At 43.2% G+C, this 25281-nt stretch overlaps 2 protein-coding genes across 5 annotated transcripts in view; both read left to right on the forward strand.

Moving 5' to 3' along the window:
- PDE11A (phosphodiesterase 11A) overlaps positions 1-13932 on the forward strand; it is a 130005-nt gene extending 116073 nt beyond the window's left edge. For 2 of the 4 annotated variants that reach the window (XM_027678467.1, XM_027678464.1), the window contains exon 20: positions 8843-13932. In XM_027678467.1, coding sequence (XP_027534268.1) covers positions 8843-9004 — 162 coding nt within the window. In that variant the 3' untranslated portion in view covers positions 9005-13932. The remainder of the gene's footprint in view (positions 1-8842) is intronic. The other 2 variants (XM_027678466.1, XM_027678465.1) reach the window with 2 other exon arrangements.
- A 1079-nt stretch (positions 13933-15011) lies between these two features.
- TTC30B (tetratricopeptide repeat domain 30B) lies at positions 15012-17567 on the forward strand. Its single transcript, XM_027678468.1, has one exon. It carries the CDS (start codon positions 15072-15074, stop codon positions 17070-17072), a length of 2001 nt encoding a protein of 666 aa, XP_027534269.1. The 5' UTR covers positions 15012-15071; the 3' UTR covers positions 17073-17567.
- The last annotated feature ends 7714 nt before the right edge of the window (positions 17568-25281 follow it).

Genomic DNA, 25281 nt, shown 5'->3' on the forward strand with positions numbered 1-25281 from the left:
AGAAGTTCTGCTTGTCCAGAATGGACTGTATGGCATGGCTTTGTCTTTACCCAGGCAAGAGTCACTGGATGCAATTAAAACAATGACTTTTTCCTTCAGATGTTTCTGTCCTGTCTGTACAGTCAGAACTGAAAAATTTTTTAAATTATTTAGTCACAAAGACTCTATGAACATTTTGCAAGTGGCTTTCCACCTTTCTCCTATACCTAGGAATGTTGATACAAAAGTAAGGGCACTGGTGTTCTGTTTTAAGTTAGCAACTAGTCAGGGGGCAGGGAATTCACCATGAGCAATATTAGACATTCCATGAAACATGTTCCCAAGTTGTTAAAAAGTGTTTTAACAAAAAACAAACAAAAAACCCAAAGAACCAAACCAACCAACCAAACAAACAAAACCCTCACAAAACAAAAATCAGGACTTAGCAATTTGGAAAAATGTGTTCACAGGAAGCAATTTGATCAGTTCTGTGTGATGCTCATTGAAACCAGCTTTTTCCTTTGTAGCATGTTGAGGGAAGAGAAGGATAACTTTTAATAGATCCTAAAGAATACCATAAAGATGCACACTTTTGGCAGGGCTTATTTCTGACATTTGATTTGGACACAGAGAGATAATGCGTGTACGCTTCCTGAAACTGCCTGGCTGACAAGGCGGATAGGCTTGGGATGCACTATGTGATACACCATGGGCTGAGGCTGTACAGATGTTGGCAGATCAAATTAGTCTCACTTTCTGTTGAAATCCAGGGGGTAATATTATCCAAGGAAGAGCAGGTGCAACATATTCTGCTGTGTTTGTAAGAAATTTGCTTCAGAGGAAACTTAATCAGGCCAAATGCCAGTGCTGGGGGGAAGTTGGTAACTAAGGATTATGTTAGGAATAAGTGTTTGGCCCAGAGAAAGAAGATTTTGGCACTGTAGAAAGATCTTTCTCTAGCCTTGAAATGGGAATTTAACTAGGTTCAGCACTTTTGTTGCCTTGTTGCTTGTCTACTAATGATGAATCTAAACGAGGACACCCTGAATGAATTCTCTTGAGCTTTCAGAAAACTCAGATACTAGTACTGTATTAAAAATTCCAGTAATGGAATAAGCATTAGCAAACAGTTTTTCTTACCTCTTGCCCCTAATCTGAGAGTCTTTTTTTTCTGCTACTTTTTTACTAATAGAAAAGGTTAAAAAGAGCTATACAAGAAAGAAAAAACAGGAAAAGAAGAAAGAATGTTTTTATTTGCAATTTTTGTCTAAATCTACCAGTATTTCACAGTGTAATATGAAAAGGCATAGTTTAGTTTTCAGAGCAAGAATTTTTCTGTCTTTGAGTATTATGAACACCTTTTTAAAATAGGCACAAAGATCCTGATCCTTTCTTTTTCCTTCCCGAGCGCAAGGAGTGTTTTGTTTTGCTTTTGAAAATCAGGAGAATATCACTTTTGCTAGGATTTTGGTAATTTGGTGAGATTATTGATGAAACATTGTATTTCTATCGATAATTTTAGGAATTTACAAGTTTCTCCAAAATGTTTAGAAGAAGAGACAGCAGAAAGGAGTACTTTTTCCCTTCAAACAAGAGTACTTCAACTTACTTCTCAGATAGTCATCTTACGCCAAAACAGTCTCAACTGAAAGGGCACTTTATTGACAAAGATATTTGGGAGAAGACAGAAAAACCAACATTTACCATTGACTTCAATGAAGCTAAGCTGAGCTTCACTGAAGGCTTTTCACCCTGATCTGTAAGAAAAATTGAATAATTCATAATATTACAATTTCTGTTGCTGTTGTACTTAGAATTATCTGCCCAATGTATAGCGAAGGACATGCAGTCATGTATGGAAACATGTATAAAGATCTGAGGAAGTAGATTGAAAAGTTGGCAGATAAGGTAGAAGAGACAGCCAATAGAGGGAACTCAAATTGTACAGCAAATCTGAAAGAAGATGAATGGATAATTTAACAGCCATTCAGTTTTCAAGAAAGACAAAGCACAAACTACATTGCATCAGAAAAGGACTAGAAATGATGATGGATGAAACGCTTCAAGTGTTTAACACAACAGAATCACAGTTGCCTGCAGAATTCCCAGCTGAGGTAAATTCAAAGAACTAAATCAGCATATGAGACTGATATGGTTTGAAGAATTTTTCAAAATCCATTTAATAGCAAGGAAGAAGACATTGATTGGCTGCTTGGCTAAAATCTTGAAAGGAAAAGAGTTTGAAACATTCTGTCTCTTGCATGCTTGACATGGAATCTAAACCATAAACAGCAGAGCTAAATAAGAAGTTGTTTATGAAATAACTCTTCTCTTCTGAACAAACCCTTGGTCTCATGACATTATTATGAACAGATTAATCCTTTGCAACTATAGCAACACATCAGTTGAGCTACTTCAGTAGGTACCCGGTCCTTCAGAATTCCTCTCCCTTTGGCAGCATAACATGCTTGATACTGGTCAGAGCACATTTGGCTACCAGGAGCTCTATACATACTTTCCTCCCTGAAGTACCTGGCACATTTTTACCAGTGGTGAATCTTACTTCTAATCATCTTTCTCTAGTATGCATGTTTACTTACAAAGGAGTACAGTATTATTCTTGCTAGAGTACCTTCACCAGAAAGAAGCTTAACACTAATTCATAGTGGAAGAGCTGAACACTGGTGCATGTGTTAGATCCCTTTCCAGTCACAACTGGCTTCCTTCCACTAACAATTTTTAGAGAGAAGCTAAAGAAACCTCCTGTTTTCTGTCAGGAAAATTAGTAATATATTCATTTCATCTAATTACATTTTTAGGCATCAGAAAAAAATTCCCTGGCAGAAATGAAAAAATAATGCACTCATGCATTAGGTACTTGATGACCTGGACCCTTCCTCAGTAAGCCCTAGAAGGAATAAACAAACTTTAACCAAGAGGAGATTGCAATAATTTTATTTTTATTTTTTCATTAACTCAACCCCCTCACAAATACTGGGGGTTTTTTCTGGAACGTAATGAGTAAATACAATCCTGAATTGGTAGGGCAAATAATTAATTCATATACACACACAGTCAAGGGTTCATAGAGGTTAATCCTTATATCTTCTCTGTATCACTTTATCTTCTGTATTCTACCTACAGAAAGTAGAAATTTAGCAGTCTTTTTGGGTTTAGTATATGGGCATATATACAGATATACTTTTAGGTTTTCAAAACAACTTCCATCAAGTATTAGTATTATGAAGATCAGATCTGTGGATGTCTGCAACACCGGTTCCCTTTTATCTGAACTAATCTGAAGTTCAAGGACATTCAGATAGATGGCTCACCTTTGGCCTATGTATTCTCACGTGAAAGCCACTTCAGCAAAACTCAGGAGTTCAATTCAGCCTTGCTGTAACTGGTCATGACTCTCTTGACTTCAACAGTGCTTCATATGCTTACACCGAGTCTGAATTTATCCCTATGGCTTCTCGGTCACTGGTCCTCCCTTCCAACTCGGAAACTGCCTACATAATAAAAGTGATTCATTAGAAACCACTGGGTTCCAAAGTAGAGTGAACACTGAGACCTATAACTTTTTTATATGTGCTCAGTCATAAAAATGAATTTATATGGTAAATATTAGCCCTGCAACCATACTTTCATGAGCTGTAATCTTGTCAAAGCTCATAAGTTAAGCAAGGTCAGAATTGGTCAATATTTGGATGAGAATCTCTGGTGGGGAGGGGAAGAAAAGTATATACACTGGAGGTCCTGCAATGTTTGTAAGTTAGGACACACTGTGCTCCTCTTCAAAAATATTTGGTATCAGTCTTAGAATACAACAAAATATTGCATTTGCTTTAGCAATAGTTTAGCCTCTGGCCACATCTGTGCTGCATCTTGGCAGTTTCAGCTAACATCCTTCCCCAGAGAGGAACGGGATGTAGCAGATTAAGTCTTCTCCCCTCCACACCCCACTACCAACCCAGGAGGGTGGTACTCAGAGTACCAACAAATGCCTCCGCTGCTACCCATACCCCTCTCCTTGAAGGAGTTTGTTGCTACTGCTACTATTTCTGCATTCTCTATGCTTTATCTAGCAAAATATGCTTAAGAAATACATCTCTATACACAAGAAAAAAAACCCAACACCACTCTCCCCTCCTTACTTTCTCCCATAAATAGCTTTCTCTGAGTACCTCATGCTCTTCCCCCTTTGAGCTCTTCCTTCAGGCAGCCTGCCCCGCTCCCAGATGCACATAATGTATTGATAAAGTGTCTTTAACCTTTTCTTGTGCTGGAGGAGCTTTCATATAAGTGGAGCTACACCTTGTGAAAGGATGCTGTGGGCAGAGCAGTACATAGTCCCAACAGACACGTAAATAATTAAAGGTGGTAAGGAAAAGTCACTGCTATACAGTAACTTTCTGACAAACAGTTTAGTTGCACATCTGAGGTAATATATGGATGCAGAAGGGAACTGGAAACCCATCTTGGTTTTTCCTAATGCTGGAGTGTGCAGTGCCAGCATGACTGCTCCTCCCCCACGCTTTTATCACTGCTACTAAGAACAGCTTTTACAGTAAAGGGGATGAAATGGGAAAGGTCAGCAATCCTGTACCTATGGCTGTGTAGCAAGGCTGCTGCATTGCAGTGGAAGGACTGCAAGTGGAAATTGAGGTCCTAGGCCTTAGGAGACAGGAACTCTCCCAAGCTGGGGTTCCCTCACCACAGAGCCCAGCTGCCTGCCAGCCCATAGCCCGCCTGCTGCACCAAGGAGACACAAGGAAAAAGGGTGTTTCTGGAACTGTTGAGTTTATGGGGGGGGTATCCCCTGTCAGACTGTTGAAGACCAAGCCTCTGCCCAGTAAGGAAAATAATAAATTGGGCATTAGGAACCTGGATACCAAATTAGACAGATCACTAGCAAAGCTGTTCATAAGAGGCATGCATCAAAAATAGTGGCGTGGAAGAGCAATACATCAAGGGGTTCTCCTGCAATAAAATGGAAAGTAAAAACTGCAGCCAGGAGGTAGAAAACCCTGACAAGGCTACAGCCAAATAAACGTAAATAGCTTTGGGAATAAATTGGTGGTTTAATCCGGATCAGGAACAGGTGCTATGAATGTAATTCAGTAAATGGTTGAGAGCCTGCCAGAAGGGAGAAAAATGTGTTGCTTTTGAGATAATTTCCCAGAAGCTTCATAAAAGCAAATTGATTACTGGAGTTTAATAATTAAAACAGGGCCAGATATATTGTAATCAAATGAGTTTTTAATTACATCTCAAGAAGAAATAAAATCCAATTTGTGCACTTGGTATCAGAGAAATCCTACTGAAATGCTTTGGTAGCTGGAAAAAATAAAATAAAAGCTAATTTCCGTAGGAATTATAGTAGTCAGTTTAATTAAAAGACTAGATCAGAATGAAAAAGTCCCAAAGTGAAAGGATACTAAATACAGAAGCAGTGGTTCAAACATCAAATCAATGTCTGAATAAAGACATTTTATAGACCCAGTGCAAAATCTGCACTGTCAAGTATTCCTAATCTAAATTAATGTGTAACAAAATAAAGTTTCTAAAAATTACACTATATATTTTGTAGGTATTCCACTGAAGTAATTGCTGGTTCTATGGTAAAAATTAATATCAAAGACATGGTTTATTCTTTCTTAAATACTCCTTTTAATAAATTTCATCAAATTTAATGTTAGTAGTTAACCATTCTTGCTATTTACCTGGTGGTCTCTGTTGCACTTGGGTTATTAGACTCTAATGTGCACTTAAGTCTGTATTGCTAAGATATATATGTGTATTTACTTTTGGGTTTAAAATATGTTTGCAGCTCATAAGAAAACAGTGATTATTGTAGAACTGTGGGGTCCTGAATATATTCCTAAGCTACTCAGGCTTCTGTTCTCTGCTGTAGTTGATGCAAAGCTAATTGATCTAAGCCCCTCGAGCACTCACAATCCCCTTGGCACTGTACGTGACAGGGCTGTCTCCTAGCACAAGAGCATGGCATATGCCGAGGCCTGGAGGGCCAGGCACAGCAGTAGGTCATGCCCAGACCTCTGTGTTTGCTCCCTGGCACTGGTCTTGAAAACATCATGGTCTTGTGGTCAGTCATGGCAAAAAAAAGGGTACAGAAAGGGCACAGACATAGCCGAGAGCTGCAGAGCCAGACTGAGACAGAGTCTGCTGTCCCAGTGAGCTCTGTCTCCTCTATGTTGCCTGTAGCTGGTATTGGTTCCTGGTATGGCATTTATGACAGGAACAGCTTGTACAGCAGGTTGTGCTTAGAGATCCTGGGGCTGACAGGGTGTGAGTGCAGAACACCATCCTTGTGCTTAGAGAGATTTGAAATACATTGATTTTTAAACACTGATTTAACCACCAGAGGTGTGTTAATATATATATAAATATATATATATATATATACTTTTTTTTAATTTAAAGTGTATATTGGAAAAATACTTCACAAAAACTCTTTCACGATTTAGAAAATACCAGTGAGCTTAACTGACAGGGGATGGATGCTGGCTTTGCACAGAAAGGATCTGATAAGTTGCTGTCAAGAGTTGAGTGTCTAATGTGCTACCTCTCGACACTGAGCTGGCAGTGGTAATGCAGGTGCTAATGGTAACAGGAGTGAGCTTTTCAGGTATTTTCAGCTGTTTATAATGTATTACTGCTCCTCTGTTTTGGACTCTGCCACATCAGATTTAAGGACTTCACAATGGTCTGAAATAAAGAGAGAAAAATTGAGAGTTCTGAGGCATGGTGATGGGAATGTTAAAAATCCACATCCATTTTGTCACAGAGAGCAATGCTGTATGGGGCAAGGAGTGCAGTGAACTCTGCCTCTTACCCCAGGCCCGAGATTGCAAAATAATCTGCCTACTTTGTGCCATATTCTGAGGAAATAATTTCAAATGGATTTGCTTCAAGTTCCACACAGATCAGCTTCTTATTCATGGTATGATTTTGCAGAAGTGCTGAGCATTCATATTTCCTACTGAAGTCAACTGAAATTGCAAGTTTTCAGCACATCTTAAAATCAGGCCATTAACCCTTAATTACCTTATAATAGCTCAATTAAAAATCTACCAAGACTTACTTCGGTAGCAAGCCAAGCTCCCATGGCTTGCAGACTAGCTATAAAAAAATCCAGTCCTTTAGTGGTGTTTAGGCTCTGGGGACCATTTAAAACAGTTGCCGTTAACCCTGCTGTTTAAAACAAAAAATTATCAACTGCAAAGGTACCTACTTCCCCTTTCCTTTCTTTTCTGTATAATTTTCTGCACTTTTAGAAATGGAGAAGGAACTGTTGCTGTCTTCTTTGTCTTTTTTTATTTTTTAATCTTGCACCAACCCTTTCTTTCAAATGACAAATACGTATTTTCCATGCTGTCAGAGAAAACATGCTGCCCAGCTCTCAGCAAACCCCACTTCTTGCTAGTCAGGAAAGCTGAAAAAGAAGAATACTCCTCTGTCCTGAAAGGACACATTAGATGACTGCTTGGGAGGTAACTGGTTAACCCTTTCTTCACATGCAGTGCTGCTGTTAATCTTTAATGTAGATACAACCAAGTGAAGCACTTGTGGTCTTTTCACATCAGCATTTGATATTAAAGGGGAAGGTAAAATAAACTTCTAGCAAAGGTATGCAGGAATTACATAATTTGGGGACTGTATCAAAGCCAGATGAAACCAGATAAAAGATTCTTACTGGCCTCTTTGAACTTCGGACTGGGTATATAGAAAAGAGGTGATTTCAGTGCAATCTCAAAGGAAAACTCATTTATTTTTCTTTATTTTGAGCACACATACTCTTTTTTTTTTTTTTTGTCAGTTTGGCAAAGCATGGTACTGTTGTGGTTTACTCATCTGTAGGAAAAAATAATCTAGCACTAGAGGAGATTATTTCAGCTTTGTCCAACTTGTCATCACACGAGTGGAACTCCTGCTTCTAGATGCCAGCAGTCAGATAGCCTCAGGCACAGGGATTCCTCAAATGGGCTATCTTTACAGATACAGATTACCAGAAAACTAAAGTAGTTGAGCAGCAAGTCTGCCATCTTATGTGAATTTTTTTACATTTTTGATGGCTTACTTAAAGCCTCAGGTGAAATGAGTGAGATAGATGAAAAGATCTCAATGGGAACAATAACCCTTACCTACACAGGTGATGCTTGCTGAGCTGGTGCTATGAAAAAAATCTAGAAGCCGTAAGCTGGAGTGAGATAAGGAAAGGATTTAATTATGCCAAGGCAAATAGATGTTACACGGCGCGCCGGGCTGTGCCCGAGATGTTACATTTATAACAATATTTGGCCAATCCCAAGTGTGTCCTCCTCTAACTTTTGGCCTGGTCCACCCCCTGGCCCGCCTCTCGGAATTGGGTCTGGGGTGCTTTTTGGGACCCCCTCTTCATCATCTTCATCATCTTCAGCGTACAGAGAGCAGGGTGACCCAGTTCTTTGACTCTGTCCTGCAGTTTAGGCCAAGATACAAGCGTTCTCCAAACAAGACAGGCTTACCTTGACTAAAAGACTAAACATCATCTACTGGATATGGGGGTAGGGTGATATAGGGAGTATGGAATGTATAAACTAAGGGGTGCTACAGGGAGGAGGGAGAAAGGGTTTCTAAAATCTACTTCTATTACTTATAAAACTTATAAGGTATAAAAATAAGAAAACCATTATGGGCTTAAGGCATCACAGGTATGTACACACCTGGGGGCAAGGAGGGTAGGGGCATGGTGCAGATTAAACTCTCTTTTTACCCTGTTACTCCATGAACTGTCCATCGAAGGAGTTGATGCAGTGTCAATATTTTTTCATTCATCTTCTTTTTAATCTTCTTTCAGTGTCTAGTGAAACTCAATGTGAAACTGAAGCCTATGCTGGACTCCGTGGCAGTAAATAGAGGTAAATGGGAGGAGCTGCACCAAAAAAAACTTCCTTCTCAGGTGACATCCTCATCCTCCTTTTCCTCTACCTTTACAATGTCTCTCAAAGACATAAATTAAGCCTGAAAATATCAGTGTCACTTTACAATAAGAGCTGTCTGAAAGGTTTATGTAAGCTTAGACCCAACTTTTTTTTAAGAAACGCTTTAGCAGACATGCTTAATTGATTGGATATTATCTTGATGGCAGCATAGTTTGCTTTTACTGTGAGGCTTAGTGGGACTGAAAGGAAGGCCTGCAGTGAGATTGCGCTGGTATCTGGAGACACACGGAAGACTTAACATAAGAAGCGTTCATTCAGCTCCACTACATTTCAACTGCTGCTGTAAAAATCCGTAAAGCTGACACCAGACTGAAATATAAGAACTCACATCTCAATAAAATTAATAATACAGAGCAGAACTGGGATGCAAGCTGGCCAATTTATATGCAAGGAACTGCACAAAACAGAATAGTATGTAATTACATTGTTGTTTTGCATCTCTTCAGTACATGTTATGAATTAATTATGCCTGCTTTTGTGATGTTCCTCTCCTACTCTCCCTCCTCTTTTAAGCCTGAACATTCTGAAAAGCCTGCTTTGTATTCTAAAGAAGTATTTTTTTACAACAAAGCTTCTTAGTGATTGATCAGGGCTTTTAGAATTGCCTACCTTTGCTACATTTAAAAACAAACTTTATTATCTTTAAAAGCACCAAGCTGTCCCTTCTTCCTGGAGAAATTCATATTAACAGAGCAGCAAATTTCTCAGCAAGGGGAAGTTTGCACAAGGGCAAAATATTGCATGGTAATTTTAGAGTGTTTTTTTTCTTTTAAAAAATGCTCTTTTAACACATTTATTTTTTTTTTAAATTACAGTGTCCCCTAAGGAAAAGATTAATGGGCTTTTATGAAAATAGAATACAAATAAAAAAGGAAATCTGTTGCCTTGTGCTTCAGGTTTATATTACATTAAAAAGTGGACCACGGATAAACCTTCCTAGTAAAATTTTCAGTTGAAATTAATATTTTGAAATGGTGGAGAGGAAGAATATCATCACACTGGACTGACTACCTCTTACTCTCTTGCAGGTCTTTCAGTACAATTTCAGATGCTATTACTACAGCTAGCACTGCTCTAGTCAAGGCTCACATGTAGCCATCAGTGGTAAAGGTGTCCATAAAAATCTAATCAAACATGATAGGTCACAAAACCAAACATATCCAGTTCTGTGTGATGACCCTGGTATTACCTGGAAGTTGGTCTCTTTTTATTAGTACAAGGATCACTAGTGTAGCAAACCTGTGATCTATGATTTGAGGGTGCTTTCTCTGCTGCATGACCGGACACAAAAGGAGTCATGTTGCAGTGCTAACGACTGCCCATTCATTGGGGGGGGGGGGAGAAAGCCTTTGTACTCCATGAAAAATGGGATTCTAAATATAGGGTTGTCTGGCAGCAGAAATTAAAGCTGAATTCAGCTTAGTTTTACACCTGTGCCAAATTCCGTTTACTTCAGTGGAATTACCTTGAACTGGCACCAACTTAATGGAAATCAGAACCTGGCTCAGCTGACCAGATGCTAAAAGAGGTTTCCTCCTTTCTAAGGAAAGTGAGTCGTTAGCGCCTTAGGAAAGCTGACTACATCTGTCTCACAATCAAACAGAAACAACAAATCTGCTGATCACTTCTTTAAAAGAAACACAACAAAAAGGTTCTGTGCTTCTAACCACAGTGTGTAGGACAATAGCTGGAAATTCAGTAGCATTGTGAGCCAATTTGTCAGTGCACAACAGAACCACATCACTTTCTCTAGCAGAAAGAAGCAGGAAGGACCAGAAATGCAGACTGCACAGCAGTGAGTACATGCATCAAATGGAAATATTTCTGCTATTCTTTTACCACTTCTTTCTTCTCTGAATAAGGGCAGACACAGTACAGTAAGCAGCAAGCCATACAAACTTACAATACATACGTTATGGGAGAAACAGATACTAGGAACCAACAGTACTGCTGGCAGGTACACACAGATTTCCTGAATTTTGGTATTGCATATTGCTAAGTATAACATAATTTATAATGCATACCCTACAGCCTCCCCGAAGGTTGAGTCTCCCCTCATTTCCTCTCCTTTTTATTGGCTTCAGTGCACTGTTGCCCATGGCAACACCCACCGGCAGGGATAGGGATTCGGCACCACCGCAAGCTGACACACAGCTGAAGCTCTAACAATGTCAACCATCAATCAAGTGACTGTTTGTAATTGCCTCCATCTATTTCTCCTGTCTTTTGGTATCTTTGCCATTGTGGGTCAAAATTCAGAAACTGCTGACTAATGTTATGGTTCTGCTCCTCCATCACAAGGAAGAAAATGAGAGCACACAGCTCGATCTTATCAAATTGTTCTCAGGCGAAATGAAGCAACCCTGCTGAAACCGGGGGGCCCGGTAGTGCATCTCAGAACAGCATTTGGTCTCTGAAACTAAACAAACAAAAATCTTATACTATTTCTTAAAACAAAAAATGTTGGAGAGAAAAAGAAGATTCTTTGTGGAAGCATGCAGTACAGTAAAGAAATGTATTCCAAGCCTATTATATTTTAAGATGGTGGAAAACACTTTTTAGCTACTGCTCATAAGCTTGATAGACAGAAATTGTATCTGGTTTGCAGTATTTCGCAGTATTTCAGTCAGTTTTGCCAAACTTCCAAGATATGCACAGGAGAGATGACTGTGTAGATCGTTTAATCTCATTCTACATCTTTTACTTGCTTCCCTGCCTGCTGAACAAGGAGACATTAAAAAACCCATTGAAATCATCTTAATTCTGTGAGTGCATATAAAACATGGGTCCACAAGAGGTGAGGACAAATTAGAGGGCATGTGCTTGGCCTTCCCCTGCAGATGCCCAACACATCAGCAACAGACAAAGAACCACTTACTTGCTCCAGCAGTCAGTGGAAATTTACCCTTAAATGAGGCCTCTAGAATTTACAATTCCAGTGCTAAAATAGGATGAGCATGTAGATTATCCATAGGATCACACAGGCTTTGTTGTCCCCCAAAGGTGCTTTAAGCTGGTTCAATGGCAATGCCTTTTTTCTAGGTGTCCTACTGAATTGTGCTAACTGCAGCCTGAATTCAGTCAGGTTTTTAGTCCCATGAATTAGGGAGCCAGGCAGCAGCCCTCACTTTTTCACCAGAAAAATGCTCAGGAGAAGATCTGGATCTTCCTCCCTATCCTCAAAGATGGTTCAGGCCAAACAGTAATTCTTCTCAGGATTCCCACCTGTGAGACCACTTACCGAAATCAACCTTTCCTTGCAAAAAAAAAAACCCAACAAAACAAACACAGAACTGTCCTAGAATTGCACAGGGTAATCAGGAAAAAGCCTGATACTCAAATCCTGCTTGATTTGCAGCAGGCTTTCAAACTGCAGGGGCATCTTCCTCACCAGGCTGTGGGGAGTCACAATGGTGGTCTTGTCTCCTGCCCTTCTGCCAAAGCCCCTTACTTGTGCTTAGCACAGAGACAAGGATGCCTGCTGGGTACAGCCCCAATTTCTGCATCACTCCTGGGAGATGCACGGAGCAGACAGGCTTTGGTGGAAGAGCTCAGGAGAGGCTCATATGTAAACCGTTCTGGATTGAAGTGCTCCCCTACAACATGACACTGTGACCCCACCAGAGAACCGAACACTGTTCCAGGCAAGGAGCACATGAGTAGAAGCTCTGCTGTGGCTCAGGCAGAAGGGTTTCCCACCTCCCAAGAATGAGATTCCCAAAAGGTGTCTTTGGCCATAGTTCAAGTAGTAAAATCAGACAATTCTCTCCCAGCCTGGGACCTACAGACAAACGACAACAGCTTCATAACATGATGAAGATGTAGACATCTGTTTCTGTCAGGACATGGTTTTGCTCCTGCTCCAAAGCAAAGTCTCACAAGGACAGGCAGCAGTAGCTCCCAGAAGTTTAAACTGGATGTCTCGTGGCGGTGGACACAACTCTCCATGGAGCCAACCATTTTTATTTACAGGGCCAAGGTCTTGCCCAGAAGGTTGATTGTATGTTTTGTAATCACAGAGCAGACAAGGATGTTTCATTTTAGCTCAGGTATTTCTTCAGATGGTGTCCTTGGTACAGCAGCTGCATTTTTCTGGTCTGGTGACCTTGCTAATTGCTCCTTCTTAGAGTGCACTGCAATCTCATAATGTGCCTGTAGTTACCAACAAAGCCAATACTAGTACTCACAAATTATTTTTGAAAACTGCAACCAGCAGTGCCTAAGGTCAATTGTAGTATTTAGATGAAGTAATCCTAGTGGAAAAATAGGAGTGTTTCAGTCTACAGGCCAAATACTTATTTTCCCTTCATAAAATTAAAACAATTTAGTTACTGATAGGTCACTTATGCATTGAGTGAAATTTTAAAACAGGTTTATTTCAAGGTTATGTAAAATACATTAACAGACATTTCCAATGCTGAATGTTTGGGGCAAGAAAATGTAAAGCAAGAAGGTTTTTCTTATTGGCTTTGTCAAAGGAATGAAAGATTTAAAGAGTAAAGTCATGTAAATGGTTTCTAACATAGCAATGAAGTGGGAGGTATAAATCAGCTGAAATGAGATACTCCACAGATTTCCATCACTTGAATGTGCCAGTATTGGAATACATACTGTATATTGCTTGTTACCTTTTCTTTCTTGGATTAATTTGTATTTAATTACAAATTCATAAGCATGTTGCCACTGCATCTTACAGTTGTATGGGGAATACCATTATAACCCCTGAACCTTTGCCTGTGGGAAACAACTGACAAATGCACAGAAGTACCATGTGTACCTTTCTAATGCAAGTGAATCCCACATACTTGCAAAATGTGTAACTTTTTAAAAAGACTTCTGCATCCTTTTCCGTTTTTTTGCATTTTAAGACCATTACTCTTATTGTTTGCTTTAGTAGATCAAACTGTGCTTATTCAGTTTTTTAAAGCATGTTTTTGAAATTAACAACTTGGTTTTATTGGTCTCTCTAAAAAAAATAAAACAATTTTAATGGCTTGCTGTGATTTTCTTTCTTTATTATTGCTTTTTTGCTTTGAAACTGCCTTGTTGGGATGAATCAGAGCTATATCTACTGATTAATGAATCACACATATAGAAGGTCCTGGAAACACGTGAGACTGAGTGGCCCAGATACGATTTTTGACACACTACCTTGCAAGCAAACCAAACTTCTTCACTGAGTATGCTTGGCATCAGTTTGGAATGACCAGAAACCAAATCTGGACAGTGACTCTTCCAGAGCTGTTCACATGTAATTACACAGATTATACAGTCTGTGATCTGGATGCACCACTGTTCAGTAGAAATACCAGTTCCTCCAAAGCACAGTTACATTGTTGAAGTAGTTTCGGAAAAGTTGGAAATAATTTCTTCTACTTTTTAAAGCTGCAGGAAAGCCGGTGGATTGTGCCAAGGTACAAACACACTTCCTGCCTTCCACCAGCCGTAACAAACTGTGGGTCTTGATGGGCTGTGACGGGGATGTTTCAGGTTGAAAAAGCCCACGACAGCAATAATATACTTCCTGCGCTCCCAGACTGCGTATTTAGCTTAAGGCCTGCTTTTACACCATACCGCCTGCTTAAGGGAGCTATCACAAAACATTTAGAAATACAGTTGATTTTTACTCTTTATTGTTTCCAGCTGCATGAGATCCCGAAAGGAGGGGAAAGTCCCGGTCTAGGCGGCGACTTCATGAGGCTCGAGCTCTTTGAGCCAGTTTGGAATCTGCCCGAGAGACAGGAGGGGAACACAAAAGGGCGGGCAAACGCAGAGGACGCGGCTCCTCTCCAGGGTACCAGCCCCGACCGGCATCAGGGCGGCCGGACAAGCCTGGGCACGCGGCCGCCGCCATCCCCCTACCGAAGGGGCGGCCCCGTTCCCAGCGTCCCGGGCCGCGCTCACACCGCCTCCTCGCAACGCCCGCAACGTGACTTCCGGCTCGACAACGCCGTTGCCATGGCAACGGGGAAATACCCATTTCCGGCCGTGGCAGCGAGGGCTCCGCTTCCGGCCCGGCGGCGCCGTTGCCATGGCAGCGAGGGCTCCGCTTCCGCCCCCGTCGCGGCGGTGCCGGTGCCGGCCATGGAGGCCGCACCGGTGCCCGACGGGCAGCACACGGCCGTGGTGTACGGGCTGATCGGAGGCGGGCGCTACGCGGAGGCGGTGTCGCTGCTGAGCCGCGGGCTGCAGAAGAGCAGCCGCTCCCGTGGCTGCCTCTCACTGCTGGGCTACTGCCACTACCAGCTGCAGGAGTTCGCGGCGGCGGCCGAGTGCTACGAGCAGCTGTCGGCGCTGCACCCGCAGCTGGCCCCGTACCGGCTGTGCCACGCGCAGGCCCTCTACAAGGCCGGGCTGTTTGCCGAGGCCCTGCGCGCCGCCAGCCCGCTGCTGGACGTGCCCGCCTTCCAGCGCCGGGCCCTGCGGCTCCAGGCCGCTGTGCACTATGCCCAGGGCGACCTCCCGGCGGCACAGAGCCTGGTGGAGGAGGAGCTGGCCGCCGCCGCTGATGGCGGCCCCGGCGCAGCCGAGGAGCCCTCGGAGCGGGCCGATGCCGAGGTGAACCTGGGCTGCCTGCTGTACCGGCAGGGCCGGCACGAGGAGGCCAGCGGCAAGTTCGGCAGCGCCATGCAGGTGCTGGGGTACTGCCCGGAGCTGTCCTACAACATGGCGCTGTGCTCCTACGCCGCCAAGCAGTACCCGGCCGCCCTCAAGTACATCTCCGACATCATCAAGCACGGCATCCACCAGCACCCCGAGCTCAGCGTGGGCATGACCACCGAGGGCATCGACGTCCGCAGCGTGGGCAACACGCTGCTCCTGCACCGCACGGCCCTGGTGGAGGCCTTCAACCTCAAGGCAGCCATCGAGTACCAGCTGCGCAACCTGCGGGCGGCCCAGGAGGCACTCACTGACATGCCCCCGAGGGCCGAGGAGGAGCTGGATCCTGTCACGCTGCACAACCAAGCACTGATGAACATGGACAGCCAGCCCACTGAAGGGTTTGGGAAGCTGCAGTTTCTCCTCCTGCAGAACCCCTGTCCGCCAGAAACTTTTGGTAACTTGCTACTCCTCTATTGCAAGCATCAGTACTACGATCTGGCAGCTGATGTGCTGGCGGAGAATACCCATCTGACTTACAAACTGCTCACACCTTACTTGTACAACTTCTTGGATGCCATTATCACTTGTCAAACTGCCCCTGAGGAGGCTTTCCACAAGTTAGATGATTTAGCAGGGACAATGACTGAGCAGCTGAGAAAACTCACGAAGCAGGTACAGGAAGCTAGGCAAAACTGGGATGATGAAGCTCTTAAAAAGGCAGTTAATGAGTATGATGAGACTCTGGATAAATATGTACCTGTCTTGATGGCCCAAGCAAAGATTTACTGGGACATGAAGAACTACACAATGGTAGAAAAGATCTTCCGCAAATCAGTGGAGTTCTGCAAGGAACACGAGGTGTGGAAGCTCAACGTGGCTCATGTGCTCTTCATGCAAGAGAACAAGTACAAAGAGGCTATCAGCTTCTATGAGCCAATAGTTAAGAAGCACTATGACAACATCCTCAATGTCAGTGCCATTGTGTTAGCCAACCTCTGTGTTTCCTACATCCTGACAAGCCAGAATGAAGATGCAGAGGAACTAATGAGGAAGATTGAGAAAGCAGAAGAGCAGCTGTCCTATGACAATCCTGATAAAAACACCTACCATCTTTGCATTGTCAATCTGGTCATTGGTACCCTCTACTGTGTGAAGGGAAACTATGACTTTGGTATTTCAAGGATCATTAAAAGTCTGGAGCCGTATAACAAAAAGCTGAGCACTGACACATGGTACTACGCCAAGCGGTGTTTCCTGTCCCTGCTGGAGAACATGTCCAAGCACATGATCATGCTGCGTGACAGCGTCATCCAGGAGTGTGTTCAGTTCCTGAAGCAGTGCGAGCTGTATGGGAGAAACATCCCAGCTGTCATTGAGCACCCCCTGGAAGAGAGTAGGATGCACAGTGGGAAAAACACAGTCACCTACGAAGCCCGGCTTTTGAGGGCTCTGATGTATAAGATCATTGGGTGGGCTGAGTAAATGGTGTTAACTGGACAGCAGAAATGAGAACTTGTGAGGTGATACTCACGCTTGCAAAAATCTTTAAAGATTTTGTGCTGTATTTTAGCAGCATTCAGTGGAAAATAGAATATTTTCATTAAATTAACCTGCATCAAATAATTAGGGGCATTCTCAGTAACCTGTCACGTTAAATGCAGTTTAGGATGTGTCGACCAAGAATGTCATTATAGAAATATCATAGAGTTTTCACCTGTAAGACAGTATTTTATCCTTCTGAAATTTTGACCAAGTTTCTTTTCATTGGTTGATGGTTAAAAAAAAAAGTGTTGTCTGTCTCTTCTAGCACAGAGTTTGAAGAAACAGTTGTTTTCATTCTGTAATTTGTGTCTATGTGTGAAATGTTTCTTTATTCTACTTTTGCAAGGTATTTTTAATATTTTGCAGACCACGTTGATTGTATATTTGAACACAAGACATGGCTTTATATTAAAAAATCAGTTCTACAAACATGAACAGTGTCTTTTTCTGACTCACTAATAATGCAGGAGTATTCTGGCAAATTCTATACCTACCACAGGGACCAGGAATATAATCCAAGAAGGCTCTATTAGGATGGTACCTCAGTTTAGATCTACTCTTGCAGTAAAGTTTGTTATGGCTGGACATAACTGACTTAAGAGACACTGCTCAGTGCTGCCCCTCAGCTTCTGAGACCCCCAGAGTCCTGTGCCTGCACCATCTGGATGGCAGCTGCAAACCTGCTTAGTAGGAAGTGCTTACTTAGCAATTCAGTCCTCCATATGCAGCCCCTCTAATCCAAATACCATTCTCAGAATATACCAGTCTCTGGTAAGAGACCCTGTGAATGTGAAATTATGTTATTTTCCGGATTTCTCAAAAAACCACCTAACTTCCATCACGTAACTTCCATTTCATGCAAGGCTTATGATTCTACCCTTAGGTAGTAGAAATCTTCTTCTTAGTTTTTTCCTTGTGTTACTGTTCCTGCATCTCTCAATTCATCTCTGAAACTCTGTTTATTTGCTTAATTCCCTTACTTGGCATTTCTATCACACTGCCATCAGTCAGTGTATTTTCTCAACAGTCTTCCCATCCCTTTTCAACCATATTATATGTTCCACAGTGAAGTGAGACCAAAACACCTTCCAGTGGTTTTATGCAGACTGTTTCTGTGCCCCATGGCTGCTCTCCCTTTTGTGTATTCTGCCTTCTGAAGAAATGTGTGAGATGAAGTTTTTAAAATAATGATCAAAGACCTGTGGCTTTAACTCATTTGGTTGCCTTTGACACTGGCTCCCTGAAGAACTGTCAGGGGAGAATTTTGGAATCAGGCTGAATGTCCCTTAAAATCCAGTTTCTATGGTGTGGTTTACCTGGAAGGAAAGATAACAGCCTTTTTTGAAGTTTTGAAGCTACTGCAAAGGAATAGAATACTTAATCCTTCCAGAGAATTTATGTATATAGTAACTCGACAGGCCTGCAGCCATTTCAGCATAGAGAAAGTCAATTTTACCTGTTGGGAGAGAAACCTGTCAGGGCTGACCATATTGTGTGCAGCTAAAGGAAATGGCTGTGGGTCAGGTAATGCTACAGTTTGCACAAAACTTCCTAGGACAGTAAAGCAAAATCAAATTTAACAGTGTCAAGAATGGGAAAATATTCTAGAGAGCAGGCAGGAGATGTGGCAAGGTGTCCTAGAGAGGCCTCCATAGCTCATCACTAGGCTATTAAGCCCCTGATTATTTTGACATTAAATATTTCCCACAACTGCTTCCCCATGAGGAGGAGACCTGTGATTTCAAATTTTGTTCACCTCCATGAAGCACAGCAGCAGGCTGTAAAGCATTTTTCTAATTTACAGAGCAATTGTATTAGATACTATGCAGCATAAACAGCATGACCTTTAAAAAAAAGGTTTTAAAAGCCACACCACCTAACAGCATCTGAAGTGCAATAACAGGCAATGCCCTTTATTTAATATTCATTTCTGTAAAAGTCACTGGACTTTTAAAAAAAAAATTCACTTTTCAGATTCGTGCCTGTGCAAATGTTGAAATCCCTCTAATTGAGAGCAATTTAGACTTTTCCATGGCTGTTTAGTGATGCTCACATGCTCTCAGGTTTCCATACAGCCAGTGTGTGACTTCCATGAGGGCGCTGCTGTCAGGATTCACAGCCCCAAGTGCTTCATCTCTTCCTTGCCTTCCATGGCCACACAAGGATCCACCACAAATAGGCAGAGGCAACAGGGCCAGCCGGCTCTGGCACACACTCCCTGATTCATTCTAGCCTCTAGGGAAGGCACTGGGCCCTCGGCTGCAGGGTGGGAAGGGAGAACAGCCATGCTCCCAATGGAAAAAATGTCCCCATAAATGGCTGTGGAATTGTGCAAGCTGTGGCTATTTCAGAAGATACGGCTAGAGGGCAGCCGGCATGCTTCGAATTTGCTTCATACTGTTGCAACACAACAGATGTACAAAAAAAGCCAGGAGAAAATGTCAATAGCAGCATCTTTCCCGTTCTTCCCTTTTCCTTCAGCTTTTATGTGCTTTTCCTCACCGAGTACACTGCACACCTAGACAACCCATGGTTTCTGAGCAAGTAGGGTGCTGCTGAACACCATGACCGCAATGTGGAGAGGCCTCTGCTGCTGAAAGGAGAGGGAGAAGTGGCAGAGCTGAGGCACAACAGGAGGCAGCCCAGGACAGGCTCTTTCTCCTCTGCTGCATTAACAGATGCTTCTGCGTGGAGTGTCCTCTCTGTTCCAGCAGTATTTCCATCCTGTCCACCACAGCCTCTTCCTCAGCAACATCCACCCAACCTTCCCACCTCAGTGACACGCCAGGGCAGACGCCCCAGCCCTCATTTGTCCTGCCTGCCCATCCATCCTGTGCCCAGTAGAACTGGGCTCTGCGGTCATGCAGCTGACATCTTTTGCAGCATAAGTGTGTTTCCTCCAGTGGCAAGCAGGCATTTATATATAGCATCTCCCACTGCAGAGCACTTCGGTCATGAAAAATATATAAATGTTACAACCACTTCTGTTACCGTCTTTATACCACATTTAGTGTTATCACTATGTGACTTACACTCAAAATACATTTTTAAAGGAAAGCACATAGATTTTTTTTTAGAGAGAAAGGAAGACAGCAAATAACAGTTTATGTGTCTTATACATATAGTAAAATCCACCTAAATTAATGCACTAAGCTAGCACAGTCCTTCTTTTGTCCCAATCAAAAATCACTGTTTTCATTTAAAAGAATGCAAACAAAAAACACTACCCAGAAATGGCTGACCGCATTCCCAGGGCCTGCAGCAGACAAACAGCTGCAGATAAGCATGGATTACTAAGCAAGAGCCTCCAGAGTTTTTTTATTGTGAGCAACAGGAAAGAAGCCCTCAGCCCTCTGTTAGGGCATCAGTGTCTGAAAGGTGAGCAGCCCAAGATGCCTCCCATGTACATCACCGCCATATAGAGGCCAATCTCCAGGATTTTATTTGCACTCTTTTCCATCTTGTCCTTACAGGGCATCTTAGGAAAAGTATCCTCAAACCTTGCAAGGGTTTGCCACCCACGTTGCAGGTGACAAGCTGTATTGTACTGCAGTAGTCACATTTTTTTCCTCAATTACCCCTGCAGTAATCACAGCACACATTGCACAAGCAAAGGCCTCAAACTACCATTCTGCCAGCAGGCCCACCTGCGCTGGCAGGTGGAGGGGGGGGGGGCATGGAGGGCCTTAGATGTGATTTACTTTGTGCCCCACCTTGGATCCCCTTGGTGCTCAAGCTTCTGTAGTTAATCAAATGTCTGCTGACATCATCATCATCAGAACACAGGTAGTGGATGCCACAATCTGCTAGAATCATCTAGCAGATGTTTCTACTGGGTAAACAAGCCCTATTATAAGATGAACAAGGAGAGGAATGTCATTTCTCTAGAAATGGTGAGGTTACATAAAAGAATAAAAACTGATTTCAGCAGCCTGTTCCACAGTATCTTCCTTACAACGTCCTATTTTAGAAGCCTGAGTTCAAAACTTCCACACATCCATATTGGCTTTAGTCTCCGGCAAAGGCAGAAGAGTCTGACCCTGACTAATTCAGATTCAGAACACTGATGTGATAATGTGGCTGTGTGGGTTGAAAGATAAGCACTGAAAGATCTGTCCTGTCATTCCCCCCAGGTCTTCTCTTCCTTTATCTCCCTTTAACCTTTCAGCAAGTAAAGCCACCTCTATATTTTGGGACTCTGCTAAATCCTGCTTCTTTTTAGGGGTGAATATGCCTGAGACAATGCACATCTTCATGTTTTTGCAGAAAATGTGTTTTGTGGACTAGTTCTTGATATACCAGATAGTATTCACATTTGTCTTTCCCCATGAACTATATGCTGTGATGTGAAAAAGATGTGCATTGTCCTTTCCAGCCTTGCCTGCTGAACTTCTGATGCACTGGGCCAGGACCCGCAGCACTGATGCTCATGTGGTGTCCACCTTTGTTGGTGACTGCACGAGATGCTGCATCAGCTTTCACAAGACACAGGCTGGTCTTTCTGACAAGGCACACGTGGCTTAGTCACTCTGTGCTGATGTGGGAACATGGACAATGAATGCCAGTAGCAGCAGAAAGGAACCTGTCCAGTGTCCTAAGGGGTGACAGGACAGATTTACACAAGTGTGGAAACAGTGAAAAGTGAGTTAGTGTTAAAATCCTCCCAACTTCAATCACTGTGCTGCTAAACAGTAATATAAGGAATATATAAATATGCACACAGGCTGGGAGAAACTGCAAAGAAATGTTGAGACGTAACTGATACAACAAACAGCTGCTTTGCAGTCCTCTGCACCTCATTTGGACAGCATGACCTACAAAAAGAAACAGTTTCTAAATGAAGTAAAAGAGGCTTTGAGTACTGGCAAACTTTTTTGCTCTATTTTCAGCAAAGCATCTCTTGTCCTTTGGCAAACACTTTTCCATTAAGTAGAAAAATAGAGACATTTGGACACATTTTCCAAAGAACCTTTTAATCAGCATAATTTTCTTGGACCTTGCCTGAATTTAACTAATAAAGCCCAGTCATAAAGCAGACCTCGCCAAACCCAACATTCAGTCCTGAACGCTTCTATTTTTGGGGATCTTCTCCTAAATTCACTATAGTTTATAGCCCAAACTGAAGCCCAGGAAAACAAATAAAAAAGTTCCCATTGACTTCAATGAGTCTTAAACTGGCACCTTAGAAAATACGCATTTTCACAGACTGCCATTTCACGCCATCCAAGAGCATCTTCTTGACAGTACTGCAATGCTATAACCCAAATCAAATTCAGTGACAAAACCCCTTGTTTCTACCCACTTAAAATGCTGCCTAGAAAACAGCTAACCCCATGTTTCCCATGGTGCAACTGCTGCCCATTAAGATAATGTCTCTGTTGCACAATGAGAGGTAAAAGTCAGCAGAGGATCCTGATCCTGCACCTGGACCTGGCAAGGCACAGCCTCCACCAGCAACCACACAGCATAGGATTACTCCTGCAGCGCAGCCCCAGCCATGGAGATACCCATGTCCCAACAACCACTCCACTGGGAACGGCTTGGAGAGGGAAATCAAAAACACAGGTGCCAGATTTTCTTCTGGAACATGGGAATCATCAGTCAGCATCACAAACTTTTAAACTTCATAGCGTGAATGTACACACTGGCTCTGAACAGTCTGAACTTCTCCTGGCTTTTTTGTCTTCTACTGTGCACAATCACCCACTTCTCTAAATTTCAGAATTTCTTGCTGCTTACCTTCTCCATAATTCTGCCCCTAGGACCCTTGCCATCCTCTGCCACAAGCAGGGAACAGGTTGACTAACAGCTTTTTATGAGTCGGTTTTATTTTATAGCCCTCTTTCCCGTGGGAGAGGGCAGAGGGAGTTGGCTAACACTCAGATCCTGTTGGGTTGAACTGTTTACTAACAGTCCTTTTCCAAATTAAAATTAACACCGCTCGGATTTTTCTGAGCTGCACTTCTCCAGTGCCTCAGAGAGCTCTTTGTGTGCCCCTCAGCTGATTCACGGCCGCTCACACGGCCGGCAAAGAGGAACGGGAGAGCTCTGACATGGCGTGTCTGATTTTCTCGCTCTGTCAATAGTATTTATCACTGCGGCTCCCACGCGGAGCAGGAGGGATGGAGAAGCACCATCAGCGCTGAGGGACGGGAGATTCACAGGGCACATAAATCCTTGGCTCTTCCCCCGCGGAGCAGCTCAGCGCACATCGCGCTTTTACAGCGCAGAGCGCCACGTCTGATGGCCGGCGCGGTAGCAAAGGGACAGCCACGGCACCGACATCACCCCCGCGGCTGTCCGCGGGCGCGGGGACACCACTTTCCTACAAGGAGACAGGGCCCAGTTCCCGTGGGCGGCGTCCCCCCTTCCCGGGAGCTCCCGGCCCGGTGAGACCCGCGGGGCCCCGCCGCGCTGCAGAGGGCAGCGCCCGCCCCGCGGGGACACCGCCGGGACAGCCGGGATGGGCGGGACCCGAGAAATGCTGGCTGCTCATAGTCGCTCCAGACACAAAGGGTAACGCACCCCCGCTCTGCACAGCCCACGGGAGAGCTCGCTGCGCCTCGTGGTTGGGCAGAAGGAAAGGAAAAGGGAAGCCCGAACTGAGCGGTGAAAGCGCTCAGTCCTGGCCCTGGCCTGCCCTTGGCTCTGCAGGAACTCCCTGCTGCCGCTTTCCCCGTGTTCCGGAGGAGCGAGGCCATGCACGGACCCGCGCAGAGGCGTTTGTGCTGCCCCCCAACAGTTTTGGGTACCAGTGCCTTCACCCCAGAGATGCAGCAATGCCACTCCCCCCCGCAGCCTCCTGCACCCCTCTGTAGCACCCTTACACAGACTGCACATTGGAGGAGAACCTGCCCTTAAGTAGCGTAGGTCTGATCTACGGGTGTTGTTCACAGACCTGAGAGCACTTCCCCATCAGCCTTCTGAATGCTTGCAATCACGTGCAAGGCAGGAATCACCTTTCCTGCAGAGATGGGGAGCAGCCACGGCTTCACCCAGCGTAACCAATGGCACCTCCTTTTCTGCCTCTTAGCCTGCACAGGAATCATATCAGGGCTTCCGAAGACATGAAATGCTGGTAACAAGACTTAATAGCAATGAAAAATAGTCAACAGGAAAGCTGTTAGAGCAGGATGGCGTCTCTGGAAAGGGAGATGCAGGAGCCATGCCCTCTGCCTTTGTGCTCAATCCAGGCCAAAACCATAGGGATGCCTCCCCCATCTTGCGAAATGCGTGCCAGTAAGCGTGTGTAATGTACTGTGAAATTTTTGTGACTTGCTAGGTTATAAAGCTGGTTACAGGAGAATTTAATAAAAAAAAAAGGAAATCAGTTTATTTCTTTCTGATAATTTCTCTATGGCTTTAGGGTCTCATTCTAGCTTCTTTTCCATGCCTGGAGAGGTGATCCTAACATTCAGCATAAAATGTACAGATTCCCTAAAGGGAACTTGAAAGAAATTCTCTGCTTCAAATTCAAACCTGACAGTACATATCACATCAGGGGTTCCCTTTTATCAGCAGGATATTCAGAAGGGATGAATGATTTACTCACATAATCTCTTAAAACTTTCACTTGCAGAGTCTAAGATAGAATTTATAGCATTTTTATCATTTGGATCTGAAAAAAAAACCCCAAACCAGTAAAATTCCTCTATGAAATCCCAAACCCTACTCATTGATTTTCTAGTTGATGAAATTTCAAGGGAACATGTTTTTCCGTGATGGAGTAACAGCAGGCCTCTCCCTTGGTTTTGGTGTTTTCTCGTGTTAGAAATCAGATTATTCCTCCCTAGGGAGACACATTAAATAGATACCTCCTATCTTTTGCATTTGAAAACACTGAGGATGCGTATTAGTCTCTAGCAATTTAAGACTGGACCAAGTTTTGCAGAATTTCTCTAATTTCCTTTTTTCAAATAGATGTATATTTACACAAGAAACCTAAAAAACTAATGCTTTCAATCTGAGTTTTAACCTACATAATCAGCCTTGGCTCAGGATGATGAGGAAAGCAACCTATGTGACAATGCTTGCCTAATATTTCTGCCATGAAATTACTGAAGAAAAGTAAACCAAATGTGGGCTGCGACATTTTGTTTCTCTTCCTAAAGTCTTTTTCCTGTCTGATGTTCTCCCTTTTTCCGATGAA

Source organism: Neopelma chrysocephalum, unplaced genomic scaffold (assembly GCF_003984885.1).
Source record: "Neopelma chrysocephalum unplaced genomic scaffold, ASM398488v2 Primary Assembly neopelma1_44, whole genome shotgun sequence".
Classification (NCBI taxonomy): domain Eukaryota; kingdom Metazoa; phylum Chordata; class Aves; order Passeriformes; family Pipridae; genus Neopelma; species Neopelma chrysocephalum.